The 16,782-nt window shown below is 55.5% G+C and overlaps 1 protein-coding gene across 4 annotated transcripts in view; it reads right to left on the bottom strand.

The window, feature by feature from the left end:
• Positions 1–9,445: 9,445 nt before the first annotated feature.
• Positions 9,446–16,782, bottom strand: part of RASSF7 (Ras association domain family member 7) — a 34,937-nt gene continuing 27,600 nt past the window's right edge. For 3 of the 4 annotated variants that reach the window (XM_064714628.1, XM_064714627.1, XM_064714629.1), the window contains 4 exons: positions 14,288–14,441; positions 13,183–14,096; positions 11,924–12,092; positions 10,879–11,279 (listed from right to left, as the gene is read on the bottom strand). In XM_064714628.1, coding sequence (XP_064570698.1) covers positions 10,879–11,279; positions 11,924–12,092; positions 13,183–14,096; positions 14,288–14,390 — 1,587 coding nt within the window. In that variant the 5' untranslated portion in view covers positions 14,391–14,441. Of the gene's footprint in view, positions 10,447–10,878; positions 11,280–11,923; positions 12,093–13,182; positions 14,097–14,287; positions 14,442–16,782 lie in introns of those variants that run through there. The other variant, XM_064714630.1, reaches the window with a different exon arrangement.

The following is a 16,782-nucleotide window of genomic DNA, read 5'->3' as shown; positions in this document are numbered from 1 at the left end:
GGGGCTCAAGGGCCACCGCGCTGCGAGGCCAGCGCGGGGCTGCGCTCGCGGGCTGCTCCGTTCCGCTCCCCTCGGGGCTGGGAGCACCCTCGCGTAGCCGGTGCGGCCCGTGCGGACACGGATCAGTGCTGAATGCCTCTCGCAGGCCGCTGTGGTTTTTTTCTCCTCTAACTGCTCTCGCCTGGGCCCGACCCAAATGTTCCCGTGGCGCTGGGTGAGCGCACGCACGTAGAGGAGGAAGGGCTGGTTTCGCGCTGTTCCATCGGCCGTGGGGCTCTGCCCGGGCTGTCCTCGGCTGTCCGCCGGCAAGGGGAGCGCAGCCCAGGCTCTGCTTGCAGGCGGACGTGACCCAGAGTAACGTGCGTGTCCTCGCAGACACTTGGGGCATTGTCAGGAATCAGACGGGTACCGGGGAGAAAACAAGGTCCTTTTCCAGAGAACACAGAGCGGGACAAAACGTGCCACAGCCTTGCTGCTGCCTGCCTGCTCGAGGCCTCAAAGAGGGGCGAAGCGGGAGGGACCGGGGCGAAACCCCGGGTGATGCCCCAGCCGGTGATACGCACTGCCTCGTGTTGGAAACGGCAAGATCTGCGCTGCAGAGACACAGCTTCTTAGTTCTTTGCACCTTAGTTCACGCGGGGCTTGCCAGCCTCCAGGGATGAGACTGGGGGCATGTTCCCCCATTGGGATTCCTCCCCGACTCCATGGGCGCAGCACAGCGGCCCTGGCACCGCACCGGGCGGGCACGGAGGGCAGACCGTGACGCTCTCCCGCCATCCCCGAATGCACTTCCCTGTCACTGCACACACATCGTGGCTCTGGCACCGCCGCGGGGACTGGAAGCCAGCTGGGAACAAAGGGAAGAGCTGCAGGGCTGGGATAAGCGGGAGCTCTCCCCGGGACAGCACCGGCCGTGTCAGCAGGACATTTCATCCCAGAGATTAAGGGCTGAGCCACGAACTTGTTTGGAGCTGGAGGGGGAGCGGGGGCTGAGGGCAAAGCCGGCAGCGCTGTAGCGAAGCCCCTGGGCCCAGGGCCTTTCCAGGGCAGTAGTGACCATCCTGTGAGCCGGGCAGTCTCGCCGTTCCTTTAAGGACTCGGACGATGGCACCTCCGGAACGAGGGCCCGGTGCGCCCTTGGACCGCCGCAGCAGCGCATCCATGCTCTGCCCGCTGCCCGCGCTCAGCTGGCTCCGCGCCGGCCCTGCTCCATGCCGGATGGTTTAACACAGCGGTCAGGGAGGTCCGAGCAACATCCAGAGCTTGGCAGCCAGCTGTGCAAGCACTGCTTCGAAACACACTCAGTCCCTGTGTGCTTACAGTCAGGAGAAGGATTTTTTTTTAAAGTAAAATCTGGAATGTATAGTACTGCCTGGAAGAAGAGTGACTTAGTGGAGCGCAGGAACCAACAGCACGTGTGTCCTGTACCCTGTCAGAAGCAGCAGTGCTGGTAGGGAGGTGTCAGGGCAGTACCCAGCCATGTTACTTCCCACAAAAATACCTATTTTATAAAAAAGAGTATTTTCCATGGCTGTGCCTTCTTTTGTGTTGGCTCAGGCCCGGAGGGTGGGGGGGTCGGTGTGCTCCGCAGACGATTTCTCTCCAATCCAGGCACCAGCCCTGTGCTGGGAAAGATGTAAAATACGTGACTTTTCCCCTACGGCTCTGGGGGAAAACAAAACCCCCCCACATAGCATGCACACCAAATGACAACAGAGACAGCCTGTCATTGTGCGGGCTGTCACGCAGAAGAGGGGCTGTCCCCCCATCCCCCCTCCACACCGGCAATGGGAGAGCAGAGCCACGGATGAGTGTTAAAGCACTCCAGCAGAATATGTAAGGAAATCCTTTCGATGTGGAATTGCCACCGGCTATCAGCGAGCCCGCGCTGGGTTTTGCTTCCAAATCTTGCTCCAGATTGCAAAACACCCGTCGGAGCCGGGACAGCTGATGCCGAGGGAGTTTCCAGAAGGGATGCAGAGCTCGTGCCTTTCGCCGGACAGCATGCATTATCAGTTCACCAGGGATGAGCCGTGTGCCTGCTGTTTGTCAGCGGCCACATCCGCACCCGAAGTGGTTTTTCTTGCCCAACAGCAGTCTGAATGAACCGGGGGGGGTCACAACAAACGTGCCCGCTCCCCAGAGGCGCTCTGGTTTCCGATCTCTTCGAGGAGGGCGTGTGTGTGACTTCGGGCGGATGGGAGCCAGCCTGCAGACTCGACGCCTGGCTCTCTGAGTCTCCAAACAAGGCTTTTCCCACTACGGGACAGCGCTGCGCCCATCCTTATAGCTCTGTCTCAGGTCCTTGGCAAATCCTCCTTGAGGTGCACTAAAATTTTCAGCATTCCAGCTGTTTGCTTGGCTGCGGCTTGTAGGGTGATGGGCGGGAGCGAGCTCACCCCATGAGACGGTGAGCGCTGTTCTACTGAGGATGTACAGAAAACCTCCAACTGCACGTCCCTTTTTTTGGGGAAGTTGCTGGAAGCAGACTCCCGGGGCCGAGGGACCACCTCCGCCCCCTGCCACTGCGAGGGGCACTCGGGTTCGCCGCACGCCCAACCCAGCGGAGGGGGGAAAACATACAAAAAATTAATGTGACACGGTGACATTTGATGCAGCGACAGGAGAGGCGGCAGCGGCGGGGGCGGCCGGGGACACCCCGACTCTCCCCCCGCCCCCTGGCCCCGTCCCTCCCGCACCGCCTACGTGCGCCCCGACACTGCCCTGATGGCACGGCCCCGGCGGGCCGTACCATGGGCCGGGCTCCGGCGGGGGCGGAAAGGGGACGGAGGGGAAAGGGAGAGACGAGTGCCGGGGCCATGGGGGTCCCGTGGGCAAGGGGCTCCTCGCGGGCGGCGGCGGCAGGGCAGGGGGGCGCCGCCGGCGGCAGCCGGCCCGAGCGGGGCGGCGAGGGCGGGGAGGGCGGGGGTCGGCGGGGCGGGGTGAGCGGGAGGCGGGCGGCGGCTCAACAGGTACAAATGGTTCCTCCCCGCAGCAGCAGCGACGTGCAGAAGCGAACGCGCCGCGCCCGCCGCTGTCACCGCCGGGGGGGCGGGGGGGCCGCCTGCCCGCCCGGCCCCGCCCCGCAGCGGCCGTCGGCGGGCGGTGGCGGAGCTGCCATTGGCTGCAGCGGCGCGGGGGCGGGGCCGGCGGGCGGGCGCGCGGCGTCGCCATTGGCTGGAGCGGCGCGGGGGGCGGAGCGAGGGGCCGCGGCGCGCGGCGTGGGCCGGGCCGGGGCAGAGCGAGAAGTTGGCGGCGGCGGCGGGAGCGCAGGTGAGCGGCGGCCGCGCCGGGAGGGGTTCCCCGTTCCAAAGCTGCGGGGCAACGCCGGCCCCGGGGCCGCACGGGCCAGCCTGCCCCGGGGGTGGGAGCGCGGAGCTGCAGCTCCACGCGCCGTGGAGCCCGGGCACGGCGCGGCTCCCCCCTCCCGCGCCCCATCCTTCGCGCTGCCCGGTGTCGCCTATGCTGCAGGCGGGCCCCGCCGCCCCCCCCGTCACCCTCCAGGAGCAGGTGAGCCACTGACTAACGCACATTGTGCTCTCGGCGACTCCACTGTGCGTGTGACAGCGGCTAACCTGCTCCTCGGACATCACTGTGCGGCCGCCTCGCCTCCCCGGACCCGCGCCTCGAAGCCTCGACGCCCTCCTGCCCTCTCGGCCAGCCAGGTGAGGGGCTCCGGCGTGCCAGGGAGTCGGCTCCCCATCGGTCACCACTGTCCTGCCTCCAGCGGTTGCCCGTGCTCGGCTCTGCGGACCCTCGATGGTCGGCCCGGATCGGCCGCGCTCGCTCAGGGCAGCGCGGAAAGATGGAGCGCTCCTGCCCCGGGGCTCGGTGTGCCCGCGGGAGGTGGAGGGAACGGGCCGCGTCGGCATGTGGGTGCGAGTAGTTGGTGGTAAAGTTGTTCAGGAGGGATGGCGTGCCTCTCTCTGTTCTCTCACTCTTCTCCAAAGTAAATAAGTGCTAGCGGACTCCGTACCAAGTTAGAGACGCATCATCCCGGCCGGTGACGTCTTGAGAGCCGGTCAGTGACTAACTGAACTGCTATTGCCAAGGGTGTGTTAATAGAAGAAACTCTGCCTAGTATTGCCCTGCATGAGTCACATTTAAACAGAGGCTCTCTAGTCTGTTAAAGGAAAAGGAGAAACGAGCCTCACTTTCCTTTTTTGTTGCTGTTTTTTTTTCCCATCCCACCCCTCACCTTTGCTCGCTGTTTTCTTCATCTTGTGCCAGGGCTCTATTGGCGGCCCGGCCCTGGCTGGGCATTTGCTGAGCTGCCGTGCCCAGTGTGCTGTGATGTCACGCAGGGGACTCTGACTTCATGGCCCCGAGGAACAGGAAGGCAAGCCAGGCAGGGACTTTTCCAGCCACCCACGGTGGCTGTCACTAAAAACTGAGGAAGTGACGAAGCAGATGGCTTCTCCTACAAAGTTACCTCTTGTGATTTTTCGGCTGCTGAAGAAGCTGGGTAGTTGAAATGTGTATTTTCTGGAGAGCAGCACAGCTTCATTGTCAGCTGAAGTTCCTAATATCCAGCTAGGATTCACCACAGCTGCTGAGGTTCACTGGAAGGGCTCAGGTATTCCCACTGCTCCTGGGGCTGCTCTCTCATGTAGCCCTGGGCTGTTGTAAAGGCTTGATCTGAAGGAATTGGTAGCACTCTGGTCAATAAGTAGTTAATTGCACAAAAGGCAGAGCAAGGTCTTCTGTTGGTAAAGTGTCTCTCTGAGAAGTTTTGCCTGTCCCTATCTCTCCTTCATGCTCTTATCATTTCTGTCTGTGTCCCAGAGGAACATCTGCTCTTCACGAGGAAACTCAGCTCCCTCTGTGCTCTGTGTTTCCGTAGTGCTCAAACAGCCTGGGAAGATGGGAAAACCAACCGAATTTACCCAAGATGCTTTCATGCTTTCATGTTTTTTCAGAAGCCGAATAGGCCTTTTTATTTTTTTCTTTTTAATGGGGGACAGGGTTGGGCAGACAAGTTTGCAATTGTCTCAGCCCCAGATTGCTTTTTTTCTTTCCTAGCTGCATCTACAGCATCTTCCCACTGCTGGTCCCAAGCAGGCAGGAGCACAGTGTAGCCACACAGAGAAAGGGAGGGAGGGAAACCTGGTGCAAAATCCATCTGTGTACAAGTGTGGCTGAGAGCTGAAACTCAGGCCACAGTCCCCCTGCCACTCCATTTTATAGGTGACCATGCATGTAACAAACCTGTGTCTGAAAATAAAGGTGCTTTGTTTCTCTTTGAATGAACAGCCCTGCGTTTGGGACTGTGCTGGCTGATGAGCTAACCCAGGAGATGCCGCTGGCAGGAGCAGCTCTGCAGGTCACCTGGCAAGGCCTGTCCCAGTTCCCGTGAGCAGCACTATGGTACGAATGCTTCCGACTTCCTGCCACCAATGGAACCATCCTGCTCATCTCCAGTAAGCAAAAGGAAGGGGTTGAAGTGAAGTTTGTTTGGTTTTGCCTTTTTTGTGTGTGTCTTCAGTAAGTGGGGGGAGCATCCAACTCAGTTCCTGTTTTTAACATTCTTCTGGCATGATTCAAAACTAACCTGCTGTGCTGTCACCTGAAGTCTTCAATAAATGTGCAAAACCAGTGTTTGAGTGCTGATTACTGTAATCCAGGGCATCAGACCAGGTGAAGAGGAAAGCTGTGCCTTCTCAGTGATGTGTCTGATTGCACTGCATGCCTGGTTCCTCCCATCTCTTATTTTGCCTCTGTGGCCAGTGAAGGTGGCTTGAAAAGGAGAGCAGAAGGGTGTGACACGGTTGTCCCCCAAGCAGGAAGCCCAGCATCAGCCCTTCTGTCCTGGCCTAACTGCAGGGTGCTCCTGAGCGGTGAGAAAATACACCAGGGCTGTGATGCCCCTTGATTTCATGTTTTTCAGTAGCTAATAAACAGATTTGTAAGATGGTACTTAGCTTGGTTAGAAGAGTAGTTGTGTGCTTTCACTCCGAACTGTGAGATTTTTGGTGAGAGGCAGGGGAGTGCCTTACAGGAGGGGATGATGCTGAATTTCAGGCCTGTTGAGCTGAAGGGACTCTTTGTGCTCTTCAAAGATTTTGTTCTTGTTTCAGCTCTTCATGGAGGGAAGGGAACAGGCCTTACCCTTCAAGCACCACACGAAGAAATGCCTGTTGTGTTCTGTCCATAACATGTCCCAGTGTCAGGTGAGCCTCACCGCAGGAGCAAGCTGCTCTATGAGGAATAGAAGGAGTACATGAATTGTTTAAGAGGAAGTCAGTTAGTTAAATGCAAGCAGGGACTTATATAATACATCCTAAAAAAAAAAAAAAAAAGATTTCTGCTGGCAGGAGGTTCCATTGGGAGAGAAACTTGCTCATCCATAAACAAGAAAATTTCCCAGCCTCCTCTAGTGCTTTATGGTGCCTTTTTTTTTTTCCAGGGCAAGGTAGAATGCAGTCAGTCTGCACTCTGAGATGGAGAAAGAAAAATCATCATAGGGGAGCAGACAATGCTCCCTGCATGGACACACACACTGGTTCAAACAGCTCTTCCTCATCTGCAGTGAGCTATGCTGGGAGAAGCTGTGCAGCCAGGAGCATCTGTACACCACTCGGGGAGGAAAACCATCAGGCATTTTCTCCTCCAGACATTCACACCTTTTCTTATGTAACTGGTGCTGAAGTGTGTGCTTTGAAAGCGCTTGCCAAATCCAGGGGCTGGGAGGCAGCACAAATGCTTCTAGCACTCTAGATGAAATTGAGGGGGGAAAAAAATTATCCAAACCCAAACACCCAGGAACTTGTACAAATACGTGATTGCAATTTGGGGATGGTTCAAGTGTCTGCAGCAGTGTTGCCCTGAAGAAAGTGGACTGGCCTGGGGCAGTGCTGGCAGCCAGACCACCATCTGATGAGGGTGGTGAGGAGCTGACCGTCCAGGATAGAGGGGTGAGGAGCTGGGGGCCATTTTCCTCACACAATATTAAAAAAAACAAAAAGTAACCCTAAAAAAAAATCAGGTAGTACAGCCAGGAAAAGGGCGCCAGGGAGGCTGGAGGTGGCTGAAATACTTTTCTGAATGGTGCCTTGTGCTGGCAGAACCTGCAGATTTATTAAAAAAAAAAAGCCAACAAAAATGCGGGACTGCTCACCAGCGAAAAACAGGTAAATCCTTCACTCTGTGATTTTCGGATGGCACTGGAGCTAGCCAGGAGAAGCATCTGAGGAGAGAGAAGCTCTGAAGTCCATTCCTGCCCGCTCCAGGGAAGGAAGAAGCTGCCCACGGCGCCTGAGGGACATGGGGACACGGGTCCCTGCGCAGCCAGGCACAGCATCCTCGAGCCACCCTGCACGCTTGGATCCCTGCCTTGCCCGCGAGCCAGTTGTTCCCTCTCCAGTACGCGCCGTACGCTGGGCTGCTGGTTTGTTTTTTAAGGGAAAAAACCATAATTTATTTGCTTTGTTTTAATCTCATAACAATGGGTAATGGTAATTTCTTCCTACCACTCTGTAGTGGCCTAGAAAAGGACAGCATCATCTCCACTGTAGCAAGAAGGCTTGTCCCAGGGCATAAAATTTTAATTAGGAACAATCACGCAGCCTTGAAATGGGAATCGCGAGCAGCAAAAAAGTCAAACCATCAATAAAATATTCAATGGCAGAAATGTATTATTGACACAGGCTTTAGAGCAGCTAAAAGCGGGAGGGCGGGGCAGCGGGGATCGAGCCTCGCTGCGTTAAATAACAGGAGGGGACCCGCGCAGGCCCCCCGAGCCCAGGAATATAGGTCAGCCTGGGCTGGGAGCTCCCGAGGTAACACTGGAGTTTATTACCACCCACCTCTGCCCCACGTGCACCACAGCAGGGACTGAGGTGTAATCAAAGTAATTTATTACCTTGTAAAACACTGCTGGCCTAGGCAGCAGCTGGGTGATGGTGGATGGGACACAAAATGAAGAAAATCTGCAAAGAGCCACAGTCATGAGAGTTAGCCCTTGGTCACAGCCCTCTCGCCAGCCCCATGCCCAGTTATCGGGGGGACACAGTTGATTTACTCTGTCTCCCACCCATGCAACAGTTCCAAATCCTGCATGCCAGCCAAGGGGCATCAGCTGAAGGGCCAAATCTGCTGTGATATATATTTTAAATCCTTATTTTCCACACCCTCCCACACCTCCCTCTAGGAAAGACTGGTGCTGGTTTGGCCTGTTATGATTGACTGAATTATGACTGAACCTACAAAACTGATAAATAATATATAATTATAACAGAGGGGAAAAAAATCCTCCAGACATTCAAATTAATTTTCTGCCCCCATTTGGAAGTACCATAGGTGATGAGTCTTTTCTCTTCATTCCTGTTTATTTTGCAGAAGGCAAGGCTACAAATGTAACCCAAAAAATGAAAGATCCAGTTTTAAACCTGCAGAGGTCAGTTTTCTGGGATACACAAAGGATGTCCCATGACACACTGAAATCCAGCCATGCCCAGGGAAAGTGGGTTTTCTAATCTGCTTTTCCGTCCCCTCCCCAAGCAGCACTGAAATGGTCTTTTTACACTGTCCATCTCACCCACTTCTTAGCAAGGCAGAATCTTTAAAAAACAAGAGTCCAAAAAAAAAAAAAAAGCACACAAAGCTCAAAAAGGAAACAAGCAGGGGAGAAACAGCTGCATGTAATGAACATATTTTTAACTAATTTTCCTTGAGATACATGATATAAGGAGGAGGGCGAGGGGGAACTTGAAAAACAACCCACCCAAAAAGCCCCAAAAGCCCCAATTCAAAAAAGGCAACTTTGAAATTGCATCTCCCCACTGTGACAGCTCTCCAGTCATAACCTAAGACACAGAAGTACCAGTGGATCTCCCAAAATGCAAACTTTAATCCTTTAATATTACTTGATCAGCCTGCTAGACTGTGGTGACACCTTGAAAATCAGCTTTGAGAGGGGAAGATGTCCCCAGGGACAAGAGCCAGCAGAAGCTCAGGGGAAATGGTGATGGACAGCAAGAGCTGACATTCCTGGCTGCTGTTATCCCACTGCAAAGAGGCTTGGAGGCAAATGGGAAATTTCCCCTTACCTGCTCCTGCCTGCAGCTGAGCACCACCCCCTTTGCCTCCTGTCCTAAAATGCTCTGAGCTGCTGCTGCTGCTGTGCATTATTAAAATGTTGCCATGTTTCATCCCAGAGATGGCCACAGCTCACCGGAGACAAGCTGCATCCCCTGGCTGTAAAGCACTTCACGATTCAAAAAAAAAAAAAAAAAAAAGAGAAAAAAAAAGGGGAAAAAAAAAGGAAGAAAAGAGCACTGTGTGCATAAGAGTCAGTCAGTTATAAAATGCTCACAGCTTTAATTCGGCAAATAGGAAGAGATGGCTTGGAATGGAAGAGGCAGCTGCGGGGTGCGCAAACCACTGGGACGCGTCCGGCAGGGACGGCTCACCCTGGCCACAAGAGCACACTCACACTCGCTTTGCTCAAATCCTTTCCCAAAGATTTATTGAAAATTGGATCTGCGGCGCACGGGATTTACATTCGCACAGGGAAGCGGGGTTTCACCGGGAACGCTGTGCCCAAGCCACATTTTCCGCATACGACGCACTGAGAACAGGCTCAGGGATCTCCCAGACAAACTCATCCCCTCCCCAAACCGCTTTGGTTTTGCAATTAAAATACCAAACAAGGTGCCCCACCGCCACAGATGAACAGAATGGTAACTACTGGCCATCGAGTTAAAAAAAATTATCAGGGAAATGTCACCAATAGTATTTTGGTCCTGCTCCCCACTCACACCACCACCGGGGAAGGGCTCATTCTGCAATTTTTTACTTTAAAAAGAAGTTGAAAGATTAAATGCATTTAAGAAAAACAACTCCTGCTGTGTGCTCCCTTGAAGCGTGGTCTGTGGCACCACAGAAAGTGGTTTCTCCTACAGATTTCTTATAATATACATAAAAAAAGACGGGCCAGAAATTTGTCTTAAAACTGTTTTTGGGCCTCCCTTGCCGCCAGTGAAGAGGCTGTTTGTCATGGCCCCACTTGCAGTGACGAGTTGCTGTGAAATCTGTTAACTTGCTCCATCCAGGTGAGCCTCCTCGGGGGTCTCCACTGCAGCTTTGCTCCCCTAGTCAAAGGAACAATGACTTTTCCAAATGCACGATGGATCTTTAAGCAGAATGGGTGCACTGCTGTTTTCTGTTCAATATAGAAACTACTTAAAAAAAATAGAAGGGAGTCGCTTTCATCCTCAGGGGAAGAGGGTTGCTTTGTGAAATCAGTCTCTAGTTTTACTTTACAGTCTGTAAAAATATTCTGTCTGGCCATCCACATCCATTCACAATATAAAGCAGTAAAAAAAATATAAAATATATGTATATATATATATAATATGGTTTATTTATACAGTTACACTTTGAAGGCAATTGATCCTCCACTGCCTGGGACCTTCTACCTCCAGATGCTCTGCCTGGTTGATACAACTGCAAGATAAGAGAAAAAAAAACACCTGAGCAATCCCACCCTGGTGGGTGAGCACTTGCAAAAAGGAGAGTGGAAAACAGGATGTATGTGAGCACAAAGCCTGGACTGAGAGATGGGAGTGCGGTTGCTGCAGTGTCCTGAAGGATGGGGGTGGATGTATTGGGCTGTGTGGAGGATGGCAAGAGGCTTTTGCTGGGGCAAAGGTGGCATGGGTGGGAGGAGGATGCCAGGGTGGACGTAGCATCACCACAGCAGGTAGGTGTCCCTACTACAGCTCTCTTTTGCTGCATGCAAAAAACAGGTGCAAGGGGACAAAAGAGTCACAGGAGGTAGGAAGGGTTTTGGGATGAACTGGTCAATAATATATGGAACAAAAGTAGCTCCTGTAAAAGCCAGGAGACAAGCCCTCCTCATCCTAACTGAGCAAGGCCTTAACCCTGGGGGTACAGAGTGGCAGGAGAGGGATGAGAACCATCCTCCACAGCTCCTGGCAGGGCAGAGAGCCAGGCTGCCAGTGTGTGAGCCCCTGGCAGCACAGCAGAGACTGCTGGAGTGTGAGCTTTGCGCTTCCTAATGGCATCTATAAATAGCTCTGGCCTCCCACCACCAGCACACGCTTGCTCTCTGCAGCCCATTTTGGGCAGCAAAAGCCTCTCCCCTCTTCCCAGCCATGCTCTGCAGAGCAGCTCACGCTCCCAGGGCCCCAGTGGGACATACGCACCCTCGGGGTTCAGGCTGGACACCAGGGGCTCCGGCAGGGTCCTGGGATGGCCGAGGAGCTGCTTGGTGCTGACCTGGGGAGGCAAATCTGTACCAGCGGTGGGAGAAAAACCTACAGGATGGGGAAAAACATCCAGCTCAGGCAGGGCTCGAGCCTCCCAAGCTCGCTGGGCACAGCCACTGCAGTGCCACAGGGCAGCCATGTCACCTGCTCCGGGTGCTCCAGAGGAGAAATGACCAGGCTCCTTTCTGTAAGAACCCCCCCGCTGCCTCTCACGCCTGTGAGGCTGCAGACAAGGCCCTGAGCGCACCCTTCCCTCGCCAAACACAGAAAGGTCATTTGTGGCCAGAGGATGTCCCCACCAGCCCACAGCCCCCGGGGACTGACGCCGGCCTTCAGCCACCTGCCTTCTGCTGCAGCCGCTGTGGTGACATGAGCAAGGCTGTGAAGGAAAGCTCCCTGCAGCCGCCTCGGCCCCAAAAGCAGCAATGCAGGATCTGACTCCCGTGCATGTCTGTGAGCAGCCCCCAGGCTTCAGTGGGGAGGAGGAAGGAGCCCCAGGGGTGAAAAATCTCTGAAACCCCGTGGGAGTGGTGAGCGACTGCCATGTCAGCACACAACCCCCCACCTGCCAGATCTCAGTGCCCAGGGGAGAAGTGGCCAGCTTTGGGGCTGACCCCTCGGAGAGGGAGGCAGGGAGCGGGCAGGGTCCCGCGGAGCAGCCCCCGCGGCCGAGCCAGCGGCAGCGCGCTGACCTCCGTTTCTCCGGTAGGCTGGCAGCTCGCACGGGCTCGGCTCCGCCTGGGCGTCCTCCTCGGACCGGGCCTGCACGACGGTCACCGTGGCCCCCGTCTGCTGAATAAACTGCTGCAAATTACACTGCCTCAGCTCCTTATTTAACTCTTCCAGCTCCTGGGTCTGGGCCTGCAAAACACACACCAAGGGGGGGACAGGGTGAGCCGCACGTTCCCCCCATGCCCCAAGCGGGCCGGCTGGGGCTGCTCCCCGGCTGGGGCTCACCCTGCCAGCGCCAGCACAGGGAACCTCAGGGGTACTGTGGCTCAGCTGCCCCTCTCTGAGGGCTGCAGGAAGGGAGGTGCCCAGGCAACGGGGACGAGGATGACGCTGGTTTGGGAACAGCCCTGCTCTGCTGCATCTCCACAAGAGGGTGCGAGCAGCCATCAAACGCGCCCGCTGTGCTGGGAGTTGCCAAATGCAAATGAGATGCTCAAGGAAAGATGCTGAAAGCATGCACAGCCTGGGGAAAGCCTGGATAGAAGCTTCCCCGGTTTGCTCCAAAGGGACATGGTGGGTAGAAGGCAGGAGTCATGCAGCCCCTTGATCCTTGATGCTGGGAGGCTGCAACAGGAGAGCTGGGGGGGCATCGCAGCTCATCCCCAGAGCTGCCATCTCCACACTGCACAGCCCCTCACCATGAGCTGGGAGGGCTTCAAAACTCATCGCCAGAGCTGCCATCTCCACACTGCACAGCCCCCCACCATGAGCTGAGAGGGCATCAAAGCTCATCCCCAGAGCTGCCATCTGTGCAGCCCTTACCACGAGCCCAAGCCCTGCATGGTCAAAAGACTTCGTGCACAGGCACCACGGGAACTTCTGCTGAGCCCTTTGTGACTCCTTCATCCAAGATGACATTGACCCTTGTGCCAATGCCATCAACCCCACACGTGGACCACTTGCTCCAGCACCATTGTCTGTGCTGGAGTGAGGTGATGCTGTGCTCCTGGTGCAACAGTCAGAAGGAGCATTAGCCCAGATGTAGCTTGCACAGAGAGCAATGGGTGTGGGACCCTGTGCCAGTGGGGCAAGAGTGGTAGTGTCCCTCTGTCAGTGATCACTGCTGCTGAGAGCTGTGCACCCAGTCTCAAGATCACTGGACAGGTGGAGTAACCAACCCCACTCAACCCATAGGTCTAATGTGTCCGGAAAGCTGGTCCCACCCCCTCCCCTCAAGATCTTACCATCCCATGGGGTGGCTCAACCCAGTCTTATCTACCTGTAGGTTCTTTTCAGCTTCCTCCAGGGCCTTCTCCACGCTGGCCAGGTTGCTCTCCAGCTGGGTGCCTTGCTTGACCTTGGCCTCCAGGTCCTTTTTCATTTTGGTGGCCATGTCCTCCAGCTCTATGGGGCTGGGCATAGAGATCTCCTTCCCCCTCTTGGCCCTCTCAGCCATCTCCCATTGAATCTCCTCCTGCAGGGCCTCAGTCCGGACACTCAGCTCATAGATCCTCTGGGTGTACTCCTCCAGGCTGGCCCGCAGGCTCCTCACCCGCTCCTGTCGCTCCCGCTCACACTCCTTTTCCAGCCGGAGCTCACTCTGCCAGAACTCCTCCTCACCCAGCTCCGTCTCATTCCTCCGCACCACTTGCTCCAGATAGAGGATCTCATTCTCCTGGCCAGCAAGCCTGCTGCGCTCCCAGAGCCGTAGGTCCATTTCTAGCGTGTCTCCATGGGCCTCCAAGGAATGCAGCTGCTCCTGCTGCTGCAACACTCTCCTAAAAAGCTCCTCCTTGGAGGGCTGGACAACACCACCACCTTCCAAGTCTAGCCCATCCCGTGTTTGTTGCCTCCATCGGCTCACGGCGAATAGGTCGCTGGAGCCTGTCGGACCCAGGCTGAAGGTCATGGACTTTTTGGGCTCCCTGGAACGGGGTCCATCTATGCTGGTGAGCCTGGGCTTGATAGGCAAGCTGGCCCGGATGAACGTCCTCTCGGGAGCCTGGGGAGAGCCCAGGAGGGGGCTCGAGGAGGGCCGCTCGGCCATGCTGGGGCCCGTCCGCCGCAGGATGAACTGCACGTCGTTGGCATACTGCCCACACTTGGCCAGCGACTCCAAGGGACACTCCAGCGGCAGCAGCTGCCGCTCCTTCTCCCGCAGCTTCTGCACCAGCACATAGCGGCCCGTCTGACCTGCCGGGAGGAGGTGAGCACATCAGATCGGGAAAGCAGAGGCCAGCAGGGTCTGGGCTCAGGCTGCTGCCCCACAGGCAGCGCTGCTGGCAGCCCCACCACCACAGAGCAAGACCTCCACCTGCCCAAGGACTCCTCTTCCAGGAGGAACCTGCAGATGGGGCACCCCCCAGCAGACGGAGATGGCTCACCAATGGCCCGTGCCAGGGCAATGACCACTTCTTGGCAGGTGGTTTGCTCCGAGACTCCACACACGACCCTCTGGATCCCATCCACCCAGACCTTCAGCTCCATCCCCTCAGCTGCCGGGCCTCAGGTGCTCTGGGTCATTGCAGGACAGGCTGCCTGTGGGGAGAAAACAAACCAGGTTTCCATCCCAAGCCTCTAACAAGGAATACAAGATGCTTTGAAAGCAGTGTCATTAAACCATCATCCCATGGGGTGAATCCTAGACCAAGGAGTTGTTCGCTGCCACTCTGTGCACAGACTGCACTTTTGCTGATGTTATTAAACGCTGATATTCATCTGCAAAGAATTTTTTTTTCACATGGGGACAGTGGGTCTAGATCTTCCTGTGGTGGGAAATGATGAGGTTTGTGTGTCTGTGTGGCGCCCAAAAGATTTCCGGGTTATTTCTGCTGTGAGCACAGACTTTTAATGAGTTTTATGGGTCTGGATTTTCACTGCAATTTCTCTGGAAATTTGACAGAGTGGCACTGAGGGATTTTCTAAACAACTTTGGAAAAGACAGATGAACTACTGGTGGCCCACTTTTGCAATAATCTAGAGGAAAGGTGCAGATAATGCACATTTTAATATTTTCATATTTACATCCATCTCAATTTATCAGAGAGAGATTGAGAAATTAAAATAAAGCGTCTTTCTGAACAAAGGCATGACCAAAGGTAGGGTTTTGGAGGGGTAGCCAGGCATAAACACCTATGACAAAGCCCAGGCTCTGACCAACACTGGGCCCAGCTCAACTCCCATCCAGTGGGTACTACTACCATAAAACAACACCTCTTAGCCTGGGCACACCCAACTCCTGTCTCTTCCAGCAGCTCAACAATTGCAACTGGCACAAATTAAAAAAAAATTAAGCACAAGCTGTAAGGAACTCAAATATTTGAGCTTACAGAGTTTTCAAACACCATGCAAAGATGTATCTATTTTCCCTGCTACAACACTGGTTTTGACACTATCAGTCTGGTCTGAAAGTCCTGGATGGAGTAACATACACTAAATTTTCAGGCCTTCCATCCAGGGGGGTCACAGACTGCTTTCCCAGTTTCACCCGGCTGGTTGCAGCCCCTCCCTCTGCTCCAGCTATCCCAAGTTTGCAGCCAGGCTGTGAGAAGGCTTGACCTTTGGTTAAACTCCACTTTTTCATTATTTTTTGTTGCCTACTTGAGTAATCAAAGGGAGGGCTTGAAGGGTCCTGTCTCTGGTGATGAGGAGTTTTAATCGTGGTGTGAGAAAGGCAAGGAGAAACCAAGGAGGACGTGGCTTGGTGGGGACGTTCTGCGCAGGTGCCGGGTCCTGCTGGTGCCACCTCCCTGCCCACCTCCAAAACACGGGCACGGAGCAGCCGTCACAAATACCTCAGCGCTGAGCTCATGTTTGCCTTGGCTGAGCCACCGTGAAACTGTGGGGCTGAAGGACACCCTGGGTTCGGCCCACCTCCCTGTAAGCCCCAAACCACTAACATTTGCACGATATAAATTTGAAGCTGCGTTTTGGCACCACTCCCCAGTCCTGTGTATTCAAGGCCGCCACTGTCCCCCGGCTTGGAGCAAAGTCCAGGTGCCACTGCGGCACCACCCAAATCACCCTGAAACCACTGCTGTTCACCCCCCAGCCTCCCCTCAGCAGCACCCTAACACCACAGCTGGAGAGCAACACACCCCACAGAGCACTCCCTACGCCCCCTTCCCTGCCCAGGCACCAAGCTAGTCTCAAATCCGGCTTCTGGTGCCACAACCCAGGATACGGGGGCCAGGAGCTTAAGAATAAAGAAGAGAAGTAACCCAGCTCGTTGAGTCCCACCGAACAGTCTCACCGTGCTGCCAAAATCCGGGGCTGCCCAGCGCTGTGGGAGCAGGATGGCTGCGGGCACACGGCCCCGGGCACCTGTCCCGTTCAAACCAGGCACCAAGCTCTGGCCCCGCCCTGGCCGGCCTTCCCGGCAATCATTTACCACAGCCCAGCCTGCGGCACAGCGCTGCCAACAGCCTGGGGGCAGCCAGCCCTGCTCCTCATGCAGGAGAAGCCCCCAGAAAGCAGCCAGGGCCTAACCCCCACCACGTTCTCCAGCACCCCAAAATCTAATGGATTTCATTGCTTCCTTAGATCCTTGCAAGCACAGGCAGTGTTTGCTGTAACCTCTGGGAGTTGGGAGCTGTCTCCAGCTTGCAGCCAGATACAGGATGTTATCTGCCCCCTTGAAGAGGGCTGGGGGCTGCTCCCTTCCCTGCTTGCCCTCCCCCTGCCTTCTGGGGAGGATCAGCTCCCACTCAAAACCAGCCTCGCTGCCCCTCTTCCCCCAAATCCCCGGCCTCACAAGGGAGCAGAGAGGATGAAAGTTCATCCTTATCTGAGGGGACATGCAATGCTCCCTGAGCCACTCAGTTCCTGCCTGGGAGGGACATCACAGGCTGCCCTCAGCATCTCATCCCCAATACTCCAC

The sequence above is a fragment of the Zonotrichia leucophrys genome, chromosome 5, assembly GCF_028769735.1.
Source record: "Zonotrichia leucophrys gambelii isolate GWCS_2022_RI chromosome 5, RI_Zleu_2.0, whole genome shotgun sequence".
NCBI classification, from domain to species: Eukaryota; Metazoa; Chordata; class Aves; order Passeriformes; family Passerellidae; genus Zonotrichia; species Zonotrichia leucophrys.
This window is presented reverse-complemented; position numbering and strand designations above follow the sequence as displayed.